The 15,515-nt window shown below is 23.0% G+C and overlaps 1 protein-coding gene across 3 annotated transcripts; it reads right to left on the bottom strand.

Annotated features, from left to right (window-relative positions):
• Positions 1 to 10,774: 10,774 nt before the first annotated feature.
• On the bottom strand, positions 10,775 to 15,249 carry LOC552675 (myoneurin). 3 transcript variants are annotated; one of them, XM_625290.6, is made up of 4 exons: positions 15,073 to 15,249; positions 14,261 to 14,368; positions 13,010 to 13,604; positions 10,775 to 12,448 (listed from the first exon to the last, which is right to left on the bottom strand). In XM_625290.6, the coding sequence occupies exons 1-3, from the start codon at positions 15,127 to 15,129 to the stop codon at positions 13,038 to 13,040; spliced, it is 732 nt and encodes a 243-aa protein (XP_625293.2). In that variant the 5' UTR covers positions 15,130 to 15,249; the 3' UTR covers positions 10,775 to 12,448; positions 13,010 to 13,037. The 3 variants fall into 3 exon arrangements, with proteins under 3 accessions (XP_625293.2, XP_006557798.1, XP_006557797.1); XM_006557735.3 differs by lacking the exon at positions 15,073 to 15,249 and adding an exon at positions 14,547 to 14,972 and having other exon boundaries at positions 10,775 to 12,445; XM_006557734.3 differs by lacking the exon at positions 15,073 to 15,249 and adding an exon at positions 14,547 to 14,960.
• Between the last annotated feature and the right edge of the window lie 266 nt (positions 15,250 to 15,515).

Raw genomic sequence — 15,515 nt, 5'->3', positions numbered from 1 at the left:
TGCAATATTAACAATACACTATATCGTTATACCATAAGAAATCATCTTCTTGTTTTATCGTTGAAAATGTAAGGATCAAGTAAGTAAATATTTATTCATTAACTTTTTTAATATTGTAAATTTTTATTACTTTTTTAATTAGTCTGGTTTTATAAACAGTTACAAACTATGTATTATGATATTTTTATTATCGTATCTATTTTTTTTTTTTACATCGAAATAATACGAACTTTTTCTAAATTTACTTAATGAAATAAAATTATATATTTTTATAATTGTATTTTTATATTTTTATTTTTTAATTAATTATAATAAATATAATAAATATTAATAATATATAATCTCTATTTATATAAATATATATAAAAAAATCGCTTTATTAATCAAAAAAATAGAATATTTTTTTTATATAGCTTATCATTAATCAAATAAATTAATTAACAATTAAACCAGTCAAAATAATAGATTTTATATTTTTCATTTTTGATTATTGAGAATATGTTTTTATATATATTATATTGAAATATATTAGTTTTTATATATATTATATTGAAATATAATTATAAATATATTCATATATCCATATATTTATTTTTATTTTAATTTTATATTAATTTAATTCCAATTATTTATATTATTATATTTATTACATTTAAAATACTTAAGAACTTATTACCAATAGTATTTTAATAAATTCTAATATTAATTTTATTAATTGCACAGTACAAATATGAATATATCAGTTATATTTATTATTTTTGCTAGAAATATCAATATCAATTAAAATCGGGGATTATTTCGTGATTTTGATTATAGGAACGCTTTCAACATATGCACGTCATCTGTCGTCTAAAGATGCAACTATCAATAAATTATTGATATCTTATTGATACTAATGTTATATCGATAATATCGTTAAAATATCGTAACAGTAATTGTAAAAAAAATTATTTAAAATTTATTTTTTTTTTTATTAAAATTTATCATAAAATTATTAAAAAATTTATTAAAACATAACACAAATTTAAATTCTTGGATTGCAATTTCTAACTTCTAAAATCTATTTAATTTTAATAATCTATCGACTCTTGTACATTTAAATCCGCTTTATATTCAGGAATAGATATTTAAAAAAAAGATAATAATATAAAATTCTAGTTTTTTAGTATAAAACTCTAATTTTTCAAAAATGAATTATTTCAATCTGGTTTTAATTTAATTCTGATATATTCTTTTTATTTTTGTAAGAATTTTTATAAGATGTAAAATTTTTAATTTGAAAATTTTATCTTTATTTCAAAAATGTATTTTTTCATTCAAGAAAATTTTATTACAGATAATAAAAAACTTAATTTTTAAATAAAATATGATTTCCATGAATATATTAGTTTTGTTACAATTTGATATTTAACTTATTATTATTTTTTATTTATATTTATATTTAGATAATTATCATAAAAAAATATTTCTTAAATAAAAAAAATACGTTTCTTATTAAAAATTAAAAATAATTTTTCAGTATATGGTCCTTTAAATTATTTATGAATATGCAATATAAACATAATATTCAAAGACACAGAAATTAAATGATTGTTTCACATATGCATGATATATATATATATATATATATATGTAGAATTTTATATTAATAAAAGAAGAGAATTATATTTTTATTTATATTTAAAAAAAATGAAAATATTACAATAATATAAATATCTATACATAACAAAAGCTATAGATATCAAATTTTGATAAAGAAATAGAAATTAAAAAAAAATTAAAAAATAAAATTATGCATGAAATATTAATATAAAAACAAAAAATTAAAATATTTAACAATCTAATTTAAAAAAATATATTTATAATATATTTTATAAGATACTTTTTAGAAATAGAAAAACAATATTATAGCTAAAATACATTAATACAAATTAAATTAAAAATTAATATATCAATATATCATTGAAATATATTTTACTTGTTTGTACCCCTCAGCGATATCTTAACGATATTATTCATATATATCAATAATTTTATTGATAGTCATTCTTGTCGCATAAGCAAATAGATCATTTGCAATTTAATCAAGTATTATTTATTTCTTTCGGTTAACTTTATTAATTTTATCGGATTAATATTAATTATTCAAGAAATACAACGCGAATTCTTGTTATTAAAAGAACCATGAATACTTTGTCGAGAATCAATACGAAATAGGAATGAAACATCGAAAATCGATTTATCGTGAAAGGAATTCAAACGCGATGCGTTGGATTGCGTTGGAGCGCGCGTTCTCAGCGGTTTTGCGGTTGGCATCCACTGAAATGCAATTAACACTTGGTAATCACCTATGCGATCACATTAATATATCTAACCACCAGCACTCTGTAAATGTAAACGTATGTAATTACAAGAAAATAAATATTTTCGAATCCTATGGAAATAAGGCTATTTGTATCGATTATTGTGTCCTATTGTGTTGTTTCAGAGTTCTTGATATATAAATCTATATTAATATAAATAGTTTTTTATTTGTTTAATTTTTATATAATGTATATGCTCAAAGTATAATTTGACATATTTCTTCTATTGGTAAAAATTTCTTTATAAGTGAAATAATGATATAATTTTAAATGAATAATAGAAAAAGTTTATAAATTAATTATCAGTCAGTACTATGAATTATATATTATCAGATGCTATGCTTCATATTAATAAAGCTATCTTTTACCATGAAGCTTTTTGTGAAAAACATTGTATGTACCACATAAAACTTAATCACTTAACATATAGTATAGTAATAATCTAAAATTGGTTTTAGTTATTGCAAAAAAATAAAAGTATTAAAATTATTTTTAAATTGGTTTTTCAATAATTTAAACATATCTTATAAATATAATATATACTTATAATTCAATAGCAAAACTGTGTTGTCTTTTAATTATAATTTAGTGTTTTTCAAAATAGTAATATAAACATTTTCTGTGTAATAAAAAAAATATTTTTTTATAAATCAATACAATACACTTAATTAAGTTAAGCAAAGTGAAAAATACATCAAAAAATTATTACTCATGATTGTGATAATTGTGATACAACAAATTTAATAAAAATCTTGTAATTTTTAATTATTTCTAGTTTTTTTTATACATAAATAAGAATATTTTTATTCAATTAATTATTATTAATTTGATACAATTTAATTTTATCAATAAATTTTAATTTTTTAATATTAAAATTGTAATTAAAATTTTAATCTCCGTTATGATACAAGACGATATTTCGATAATTCGATTTCAATCAAAATTTTTATTAATAACTTGAATATTACTTGTTAATTACTTGTCATAAAATAATATCAAATAGCTATATAAAAAATTATAGTATAAAAATTTTTGTTATAAAGTTTTTATTGTAATGTTATGTATTTTTTTTTCTTTTTTTTCTTTTCTACTTAACTTAATATATATGATATAACATTATATTATTAATATATTTACATAAGAAAAAAGATAAGCATTATTTATTTCATATTATTATTATATTGTTTATTAAATTGTACTATTGAATGACATTCAATACTTGTTACAGTATTATTTTTATATATAATTGATGAACAAAATATCTGTTCCTATAATAGAAAAATTTTTTATAAAATATAAATTCTATTCAAATTAAAACTTTTATTTGATCAAGAATATTTCTTCTTATCTATTTTCTTCTATTTATTCTCATTAGAATTTATGAATTAAATTCAATGTGAAAACTTTTTTTTTTAAAAAGTTTTATTTTATAAATATAATTTATGAAAAAATTATATAATTGTTTCGAATTCTAAATTTTTTATTTGATGGAAAGCAAAAAATATCTTATTTCTCAAGCTCACAATTTGTCGAGCATTTCTTAAGCTTTTTGACGAAATATAAAAAAGAAAAAAAATTAAGCAAATCAAATCAAGCATCGAAAATTTCTAGAATTAAAAAAAATAAATTTCTTCATTTCTAATCGAAATGAATAAAATTATAAATTCAAATTTATTACAATTTATGATACGAAAAAAATAAGCAGAGATACAATAATCGATACAAATATTTAATTGAATGTCATCGCGACGATTCGCGTGAAATATAGCGTTATATTTTCGATACGATTTCCTCGATTTCTCGTTTTAATCACGCACGTTCCGTCCACCAATCACGAAAGCCGCTCGAGAAACGAGACTCATTTGTTAAACCAATTACCGATTTCGTTCCAACCACATCATCCCCCATCCTACAGTTTCCCGATTCGAAATCAATGCTGTCATCGCTCTAATTGCAACGACAATTAATTTACGCGAGCTGGCCGCCGTTGTTTAGATAATTGCGCGAATTACATAGAACAGCAATACACAGAGAATAATGTGTCTAACGTCGTACCCTCGACACGATTCAAAGTGCCTCGAAATCCAAACCCATCAAAGGTTTTGGTGCACCAACGTTGTTTGTGGTAATTAAGGAAATAACAGTGAATGAAAAGCAAACGGAATGAATTTGAACCAGAACGAAATTATCATCATGATTGTAAAATTCATTTGAAAAGATAAATGATCGACAATTGATTGATATTAATTCATATTAATTAAAAGAGAATTTAAAGAAAATTGTTTAAACGAAAATAAATAATAATAGATATTAGATTCAATATTATATTTTGTATTTTATTATAATTTTGTTTTCGAACAAAAAGAAAATTAAATTTGTTAAACTTAAACGATAAACATGTTAAAAAAATATTATTTTATAGAACAGTATCTTGAACAGTGTCGAATTTCTTTACGTATGAAAGAATTGATACTGAGAGACGTGAAAGTAAAGAGAGATGTGTAAAATAAGACAGTTTATTTTGCACAAACTTACAATTAAACATTTTTATACCTTTGTTTATATGTAATATATTTTGGCATTATTTAAAACATGTTTGACGTTTAGATATAGTTTTTATTATAATATGAAAATAATGAATTAGATATTTATTTAAATTATTAGCATTTTAAAAATTTTTATCTTAATTCGTTTAGAAGATATCTATTATGGATTGTGTAGAGTTAGGTTAGTTTTGATACATGTACAAAGCGAACATATCAAGTCTCTCCAAATATAAAATTTTAAAATAATAATTCTAATAAATTTCACTTAACTGAAAATAAAAATTGGACTATGTATGTAATATGGAATGTATTCTCATGTAAAATAATAAATATTTCATAAAGATCAATACAGAGTAACAGAAACTTTATAAAAGTAGATTATATCGAGAGATAATATTGAGAGACATATTTGAGTTCAGTTTCAAAACAACATTTGTTACTAGAAACTAAAACAATTGTTTCAAACAACATATTGTCCATACTCGAATCAGTTTGTTTCTAGTAGTGACAGTAGAAAACTTACTTCTTGTAGTATAGTATTTATTATTATTAATGCTAAAAAAAAAAAAAAGAAAAAAGAAACGAAAAATGGATTTGATCAAATTTAGACTATCAAAAATTCAAAGATATGATATTTATGATATACATTGAAATATAATGATTTATTAAACAACTTTATTTTTTCTTATCAAATATAGAATATTTACGTACTTTGCTTAGAGTTGTAGCTATCGATTATTGATATATTATCGATATTTTAATTAATAATTTTTGATATATCGATAATATCATTAGATATATATAATATCCTGTATAATATCATTATATGCATATATATATAAGATAGAAATGATTAAAGTTCTTTTTATATTTTTTCTTATTCAAAATTGTTAAGACATTTAAAAATATTATCTTTAAATTTAAAAATAATAGGTTTTATTAAAAAATTTTAGTTGAAATATATGGAAAATTCAATGAAATATCATTAATCCATAAATAATTGTATAAAAATATCTTTAACAATAACTTAAAATTGAAAAAAATAGAAATTTCAGTTATTCTTTTATTCTTTTTATTCGTTATCGATCATGATAGCCACAATTCTAATTTTAACATCGATTTTATTGTACGAAAAACTGATATAAATTAAAACAATTATTAATTACATTAAAAATTTTACAGTTCAGTTATTGATTGGCCAGTTTTGTTAATAATTCATTAACAAAACTCGTTAACGAAAGTTTTTGCAAAGGAAAATGTTGTTTGAAATTATCTCAAGAATCTCCAGTTTACCAATATTCCAATATTTTTTTAGATCAATTATATTGAAATATCTTTTTTATTGCCACGAGTTATTTATCTTATGCTCCCTATTTTTATTTAATTTTGAATACAAAAATGTGCAATAAGCAATCAATATCTGTTATTGAAAATACAAAGAGAACAATTTTTTCAAAAAATATAAAATATCAACAAAATATTCCTTGTTACCTTAATGAAAATATAATTTAATATTTCGATAAAGATATAACAATTCAATATAAGCAAATATTGCACGAAATCCTCATTCGTTGTATTTTAACAATCCTCACTATGAGTTTCAGAACTTCTAACGGTTTCAGGGTGTGGGAAAATATATAGAGTGGAGAAATGTGGAAACGACTTTCTGTTTATTTTATTCATTTAAATAAGAAATAAATTCATTTTTTTTTTTAAATTTCTTTCCTATTTTGATCTATAATTTCAATTTTTTCAATGAATCACAATATTTTTGTGATTGGAATCATGTAGTTTATTATAATTTCGCATAAATTCTCTATTTAACTATTTAACTATTTAAACTGTCGATATTTTTCAATTATTTACCGTTTTGAATAAATGATCAAATAAAATTGTATCTAGATAAAGAAATAGAACCAAAATAAAAATTTATTTTCGAATTTGAAAATTCCAAACAAGTATATTTTTTATATATTACATATTATTGGAATAATATTTATATTATATATATATTTCTTGCACATTATTTTATATATTCAACATATTCTATATTTTAATTTTAGGAAATGAGAATAAATTTGCAACAATGAATGTAAAAATGTGCATTAATTAATCGAGCACTATTTTAATAGTTTCTTTATATATCATGAAGTCTCGTGAAGCACAGAGATGATTCTATATACAATGATAAACTGAAAAGAATAAAATTTTTTTATTCGAAGCTTCGTGTTCGAAGTTTGAAAATTTTTCAAGTACAAATAAAATGACTAATAAAATTTCTTGATTTTTGAAATACAAATTAATTATATCGATAGAAAATTCTATAAGCAAAAAATATAAAATTAATTTTATTTCATTTTAAAAATTAGTTTTTAAAATTCGTAGATTATATGATTTCTTACTACTAAATATATGTTCAATCTCAATTTTTTTCAAAAATAAATAGCAATAAAATGTACATTATAACGGATTTTTAATTAAATATCTTTGTCACATTTTAATACATTATTATATTATTAATTAAAATAAATAATAAGTAAAAATGTCAAAAAATTCAAATAGTATATAGATCATTTTAAATAATAATATTTTTTTCATATTTTTAAATATAGAAGATAAAACAGTCCATTTCCATTTCATTTCTAATGAAAATTTCAATTACTTATAATTTAAATTTTATTCGACAATTTTGTATACCACTTTTGTATTTATTTTTGTTTTCAAAATCAATTCTTCAAAGATATCATCCCGCGAATATATTAATACTTTACGAATATATAATGCTTTATATTATGCAATAAATATAATTACACATAAGTATTTTATATCGTTTTTAAAAATAATGAATATACGTAATATAATATATTTCACAATGTTTCTTTACTTTACACATTTTTGACATATTGTATTTGCATAAAATTCAAATCTATATTTCTCTTTATTACAATATTGTTTCATCGAAAATATTTTCTTAAAAAGAGGTAGTTTAAAAATTTCATTAATTCCAAACTTAATCCCAAAAATATCTTTAAAGAAAATTAAAAGAATTTCATCATTTGAAAAATAATGATTATAATTAATATTCTGATCAATATAAAATTCAATTCAATGTGTTCTATATTCGATCAATGAAGACACCGTAATATCCTTCTTTGTCCAGTTAACCAACTGACATTTAATTATTGAGAAGCATTATGATATAGAAGCAATGCACCAAACAACATGCTCGTTCACAATTCGTCAATAGGTTAAAAAGATTGTTTCTTTATTCGAAACTCATTGTTATTATTTAACGTTCTAAGTAATAAATTATACATATCCCAATATATGAAGGTTTTTTGACGATTTCAAAAAACTTAAATATCGAAATAATTTTTCACCTACCTTTTTGTATGATCATCTTCATTTTGAATAATGTCGATAAATTATAGAAAATAGATGCGATACAACCTCTTAAAAAAAGTCGAAACAGGATTCCGACCAAGAGATTTTAGTTTATCAAACATTTATACGAATTATATTTATTGAAAATAACAAAAAAAAAATAATAATAAAACATTTAAAAAAATAAAAATATGAAACAAAATTAGATGACAATACTAACAACAGTCCGATTCGTAATAGATCGAAACAGCAACGCACTCTGTAGATCAGACTAATTAGCTCTTAATTAGGATTATCGAAAGAGTTAATTGACAATATCACCGAAAAATTTAATCGATGTTGAGATAAAGACGATACAAAAATATTTTTTTTAATTAAGAAAAAGTGATAAAAAGGATGAACATACTTATTTAAATACAGACAAGAAAACAGATATATATGAAACATTAAGTTGTATACTTACTTATCTACATATAGATATAAGAAATACGAAATAATAAACATATTATCCAGAGAAATATCAAATTCTTATTATATTGCGAACAGATATAATAAGTAAAAATAATGAAGAAATTGAACAATTAATTAATCGAAAGTTTTTTTTTCCTTTTTTTTTTCATTACACGTGTACCGTAATCATTATAGATTTTTAATGTATATCGTATTTTTTTAATTACTATATATTTTTTCTTAATAATTTTATAACAAAATTCAAAATTTTCGTTAAAAAATTGTTGTACATCCAAATTGATATTATATATTAATTTCGTTATAAAATCTTTTTTTTGTTGACGCATGATAAAAAATTGATGAAGAAAAATCGTGTCTTTATTGTTTTTAGATGCGAATAGAATTTATATTATTAAATGAAATCAAATATCGTTAATTTAATTTCTTTTCCTACTAAGATACTCTGATTTTTCTCTTTTATTACAACATATCGTTATTTTCATCGTTTTTAAAAAAAAAAATATTAATTCTAAGAATAATTTTACTTATTTGTTATACCATGTTTTTATACACATACATATAAAATATAAATAGTAGTAGACTTTCTCTTATTCGGCTCTATATTAATTAGCTAACATATCATAATTTTTATATGTTAATTTATTATATATTATTAATATATTATATTAATAAATTGTTATATCTAAATTACATAAATTTCTTATATATAAATAAGAAATATTATATGCATATATGTACATATATATATATATATATTTTTATTATATTTACAATTTATGATATCGGATTAATCAATCATTATTCATTTATCAATCTCGTAAAAGTCGGTCAAGAGGAAGTCTACTATAAGTAAATATTTTAAGTTCGCGGCATGTATAAAGTGTGTCTATCTCGCCATCTGGTGAAGCAGAATGTAACTGTTTAAGTAATAAAATTAATATTATCGACTGTCGATAATTATGATTGCAAACAGAACGATGTCGCGAATATAAATTCATTTATTTATTATGATGATTTTCGTTCTTTTATAAACAAAATTCAACAATTGTATTCAAGAGTATTTATGTTTCGTAAATTAGTTTTAAAAAATAAATTTTATCAAAAGTAGTGTACTATTATACAAAATTGTTTTTTGTACACATTTCTATTAATATTTATCGCTTCAACTTTGAAATAATTATTTAATTAAAATATAAATTAAAATATATATCAAAAATTAAATTCTATTTGATGAGACGCAATAAACTTACCCGTTTGTAGAAACGCATAACGTCTATTAGATTAAATATTTTTATATCTTAAAGAAATTTAAAAAATAAACTTATACATTTGTTGATAATGATTTTTTTAATTATTTGATTTCTTTTAGATATCTGCGAGATTTAATTACATCAAATGTCAATAAATATATTTTTTATTATGTTTTATTCTTTTATCATATTTCAAATTATAAATTTATTATATTATAAAAAATCGTAATATAAATTATTTTTTTCAAAACATTTGAAACAATCAAATTTTATGTCACGAATACTCGCATATATCTAATTTTCGGATTGCATTATTCAAATAAAATCAAAAATTGCGCATATAAATGTATAGTAATATGAAAATATTGACTATAATGATTAATATACTGAATTTAAATTTTTAAACAGTATATCATTTTCAACCGATTAACTTTGATCAAAATATTCACGTAAAATATGATTTGTTTCTCAAACCGAAAAAAAAGTTTTTTAAATTCTCGTTATAAGAGTTTCAAGCTTAATTCATCATAAGAATTCTATAATTTGTAACAAGAATAGATATACAGCTAAAATAGCAAATATATATGTATATGCATGTATGTGTATGTGTGTGTGCGCGCGCGTGTTGTGTGTGCGTGTGTGTGTACGTATATACACAGCATATCGTAAAAATTCTAATATCGAACCTTGTAGACATCTTTTCTCATAAATGCTAATCATTTATATACTTATGTATAGATAAAATAAATGTACTATTTACTCTCGTAAGAAGGACTAAAAGTTTTAATTTATAACGTAATGTATGTTATAAAGTTCCATTTTTGATTGAATCAGCAAAAAATAGGTTTCAGCTATACTTCCTATATTTTCTATAACAGGATGCTCACGCTGGCACACGTCGTTCCAATCCTTCACGCTAGCACGTAGGAGATAAGATCAATTGCCACACACGAAGCTTAACCTTAACTATATACACGCGTATCGCATTTGATTTTAATCTCTCGCGAAAAGTAACGCTTTAACTCGTCATACTACTGATAAGAAAAAGAAAAAAATATATGGAATGGCAAATCCTATCTTCTCTTACGATATAATAATTATCAGAAGTAAGTAATTCAACTAAAATCACTTTCTTCTTTATTTTTTTTTTTCTTTTTCTTTCTTTGTTTACAAATTTCCAATATAAACAACCTTATTATATTTTATCAAGTTAAAAAAATTTACTCGAAAAAGTTCAAAAAATCTATTTAAATATCTTGCAATAAATATTAAGAAGAGAAAGAAATGGAGTTATTTTAAATTTCTAAAAGATATGCAAACGCGATTGAAACAAATTGTTTTCTTAATTGCACATACGTTCGAACGTTTGAACGTTCAACGATTAGATTTATCATTCCATTTTTATTTATATCTTATTAAAATCTGTGAACCTTTTAATTATAATTCATGAATATAATCTATCTGTACATTCACAACCGTTCAAATACACAATAATATCAACATATTTAATATTGGACCATTATAAATGAAAAAAGAGGGTGCTTAATAAAAAGATTTACACTCATTACACAATACCGATATTTCGTGAAATTCTATCATAAAAAAATACATATGCACAAGACTATCTTACAAATCTTTATTCTTCTTTCCATTTTTTTTCCTATTCTTTTTTTTGTTTTTTTTTTTTGTTTTTTGTTTTTTTTTTTTAATTCAAAAGATAGAAACAAAGTTAAAATATTAGTTACCAAATACGAAAGAAACTTAAAATGTTAAAATCGACGAACCGGTTGATATTAGTAACATTATGCGAGGAAGGAGACAATTGATATCACGCTACGACGCGTTTCTCAGAAATTTTATTTCTGTATTCCATGAAAAAAGAGAAATCGTTTCACCATAATTCTCATATATTCCATTTCATTCAGTCATTATTTATATAAGATAAGATATTACAGTAATTTGCTATGTACGAATTAATTTCAGCTACTTCCATATCAGATCTGACTCGAAGATTGATATTTAAAGACTCCGACCTCAGCTCTGATTTGAAAACAACTTGTCTATATAAGTCCATATTAAATATATTTTACAATAATATTATCATTGTACATGAACAACGTACGTTCTACACCTCATTTTTGCATTTTAAACTAATCAGTGCACAAAGAATAATTTTACTTTTTATCAAAGTAAAACTACATTAAAATAACTACTCTATGGTACCAATACTCAATACCATTAAATACATTAATTAAACATATTCATTTTGATAATGAATTTATAATATACTTTGATCTTTCGTCTGCAAATTAAAAAGAAAAATAATGTTCATGTACACTGATTAGAATAACGATCGGCAAGAAGGTGTCAATTTGTTAAAATAGACGAGGGGACTGGATTTGTAACCCCAATGTGTGCGCCGCCCTGGTACCTGCTACAATAAAATCAATATTTTATAACAAAGTCATTCATTCCAAACAAATATAATGTTTTGACAATGTTTTCTATGATTCAATTTGCTTTTCAATCATATACTGACATTATTAAAATCTATAAAAATCTATACAAATTTCATACCATTCATTCATATGTATTATTAAATAATTTTTTTTTAAATGTATTATGCACTCTCTTATATCAATTGAAAAAACTGAGAATATATGGAAAACTAATCTAATTAAAATCTCATTTTTTAAATCTTAATTAAATTTTAAATTAATTAATAATAATACATATCATTATCAAATTGCATGATTATATTTCAGTGTTATTTTGTATTTATTACTTTATAATAATTATAATTATTCATATTCTCTTAAAAATTAGAATCCAAACAGACAAAGATAATAAATTATATACTTTCTTTATATTTCTATAATTACTTTAAAAAATACAATCCATACATTCTCATTCTTTTCTATTTGAATTTTATTTGACAAAAAATATTAATGCTAGTGAGACAAATCAAAGAAACAATTATAAAAAAAATGCTTACATGAAGTTGGTAAACAGGCAAAAGGAGGTTATTCCTTATTTTCTTCAGTAGTAGTGGTATTAGAGAGATTTTGAGACTCTGACGAAGATGAAGGTGGTGCCTCTGTTGTTGTGTCTGTTGCATCTTGACTCGAATCCGAGCTATCCTTTATGTCCTCCTCCTTTTTTTCTTCACTGATACTAGAACTCTTGCTTTCTTCTGCAAAATTCTCTGATTCTTCTGCAACTTTTTCTTCTTTGAAATTAGTATCAAGAGTCTTTTCAATAGCTTCTTTACTTTCTAATTTTGTAACACCTTTGTCTTCGCTGTCTGCCAATTTTTCTGTTTCTTCCTTATGTTCATCCACATCCATTTTCATAGATTCCTCTTCAGAGTGTTTTTCACTTTTATTATTAGCTGCTTCTTCATCCGTATTATTGTCATTATTTTTTTCTTGCCTTTTAGGACGCCCGCGTCCACGACCAGTACCTTTTGTCGATGTATCCCTTTTTTCTTTTTTAGGTGGAGATGGTACAGGTGTTGATGAAGTTAGGCCTCGTGCTGAACTACGTGTGCGCCTTCTACCTTCAACTTCTCCAACAGATGCATTTAAATCCTGCAACAAAAAATTATTTATTAAATTTTATTCTTAATTCTAAAAGTAGTAATACTGAATTTTTTGAAAGTAATAATAATTAATTCTTACATTAAAATATATGATTAATATAATTGTGATGAGAATATTAATGAGTAAAACTACTTCACTATCTCCACGCTTAAATAAAATTTTTCTATTTAAAAAAAAAAAAACAATATAAAATTCATATTGTTTAATTAAATAAAAATGTTTAAAATGAATTATAAAAATATATAAAAAAAAAAATATTAATTGATAATTAAAGTAATAATAAAAAATCAAACAACCGATCTGTGAAACATAAGTAACAATTCATAATTGGCGGCCACGACATGTATTAGCGGGAATTCTTCCCCTCCAAAGACTTGAGAGAACTTCCCCTCACCCCTACTCCAGCCCTTAGCATCCCCACTCTTTACACCCTTCTGCTCACGTAGCAATGTTTACGGGTAGGCTAAATGGAGGGAAATAACGAAGCGAAGGGATGAAACTTTGGTCACTTAAATTTTCAAAATACAACATTTAAATATTAAAAAAAATAAACTTTTATTATGTGATTTAATAAAAAGATATGACTTAATAAATAAAATAAGAAAATGAAAGAGAAAAATAAACGAAAAAAACACGTGATGTACCTTTGTGACTCGTTCCCCTTCTTGAGCCAACCTTTCTAATGTAGAGAGTCTTTTCGTGCCTCCTCGTTTATTTTTCGTTGGACTTGGTTTCTCTTCTGCTGAATGGTCCTGAAAATATTTTATTATTGCGTTTTAATAACTTTCAATGAATAGAAACATTTGAAAACTTATAATATTCAACCGTAATTTAATGTAAAAGTAGCATCAATAATACAAAAACGAATTATATCCGATTTAAAGATTATATTAAATTAAAAGAAAAACACACAAACGTGATGATAATTACATTCGCGATAAGACTATCAAGGACCGTTGAACTACGAGAATATACGCTAAGTTTGTTTAAGTTTCCCGCCATTTTGCCAAGTCGATATGTATTTCTAGCGTCGTAGTCTCGAACAATGTTAAGAGAGAACAAGTTTTTGTAAGAAATCTCATGACATATATGGAATCAAAATCTATTTCCCGCCTTTTTTTTAATAAAGGTTTATTGCATTAACTAGAATCTCCCTTCGTCATAAGAATCACAAATAAAAAACATCCACCATCTTTGCCAATGAAGGACAAACGGCGCAGCTTTGAAAAATCACTGAGCCTGTGGTTACGCGCAATAAGGCACCCGTGTTTTTTAGCTGTGTAGTTTCGTAGTTTGTATAATCACTTTCCAAATAACATTCCTTCATTGTAATACACGCTATTCTATCGAATTTTCGAGAAACTAAGTATCTTCTTGTATTTGAGGGGCGCAACACGCCGCCTTAGCATGAAAACTCGGCTTGATGAAGATATTTCTCATGCTTCCCTCTGCTTACCTTTGATACATCCTCGATGTTGTTATCATTTTTGTTCTCCGCCTTAATCTCGGACATTTCTTCGTAACTGAATCACTCAAAAACACTGGAAAAACCGCAGTTTCTCAACAAGAATTTGTGCTGAGCCCGGTCGCACTGTTTATACGATAAGCAAAGATGGCGGTTAGCGTGGGTCACGTGACACATCGTCAAACGCAGAGCGGGAGTTCAGAGCGCCGCCTTGTGATTAACTGAGTAATTTGACACGTAGCGACGCAACACATATCGAACATTTTAAATTTAATCATTTAATTTCTATTTTGTTATTCTTCTTTGCATTAAATTACTATTGATATTGTTTCATCGACTATTATAACAATTTTTCCTTTAAATTTTTCTTTGAAATGTAAAAGTAATTAGATATTAAAATAAAAAATATAAAATATATGTTGTTATACATTTTG

This window comes from Apis mellifera, linkage group LG16, assembly GCF_003254395.2.
Source record: "Apis mellifera strain DH4 linkage group LG16, Amel_HAv3.1, whole genome shotgun sequence".
Lineage (NCBI taxonomy): Eukaryota > Metazoa > Arthropoda > Insecta > Hymenoptera > Apidae > Apis > Apis mellifera.
Note: the sequence above shows the minus strand (reverse complement) of the source record. Positions and strands in the feature narration are given on the sequence as shown.

Coding starts and splice junctions, on each gene's coding strand:
- LOC552675 (XM_006557735.3), bottom strand. CDS start 14,618: ATGGCGGGAAACTTAAACAAACTTAGCGTATATTCTCGTAGTTCAACG. Junction 14,369..14,546: donor TTGATAGTCTTATCGCGAAT/GTAATTATCATC, acceptor AAATATTTTCAG/GACCATTCAGCAGAAGAGAA. Junction 13,605..14,260: donor AAGGGGAACGAGTCACAAAG/GTACATCACGTG, acceptor TTTTTGTTGCAG/GATTTAAATGCATCTGTTGG.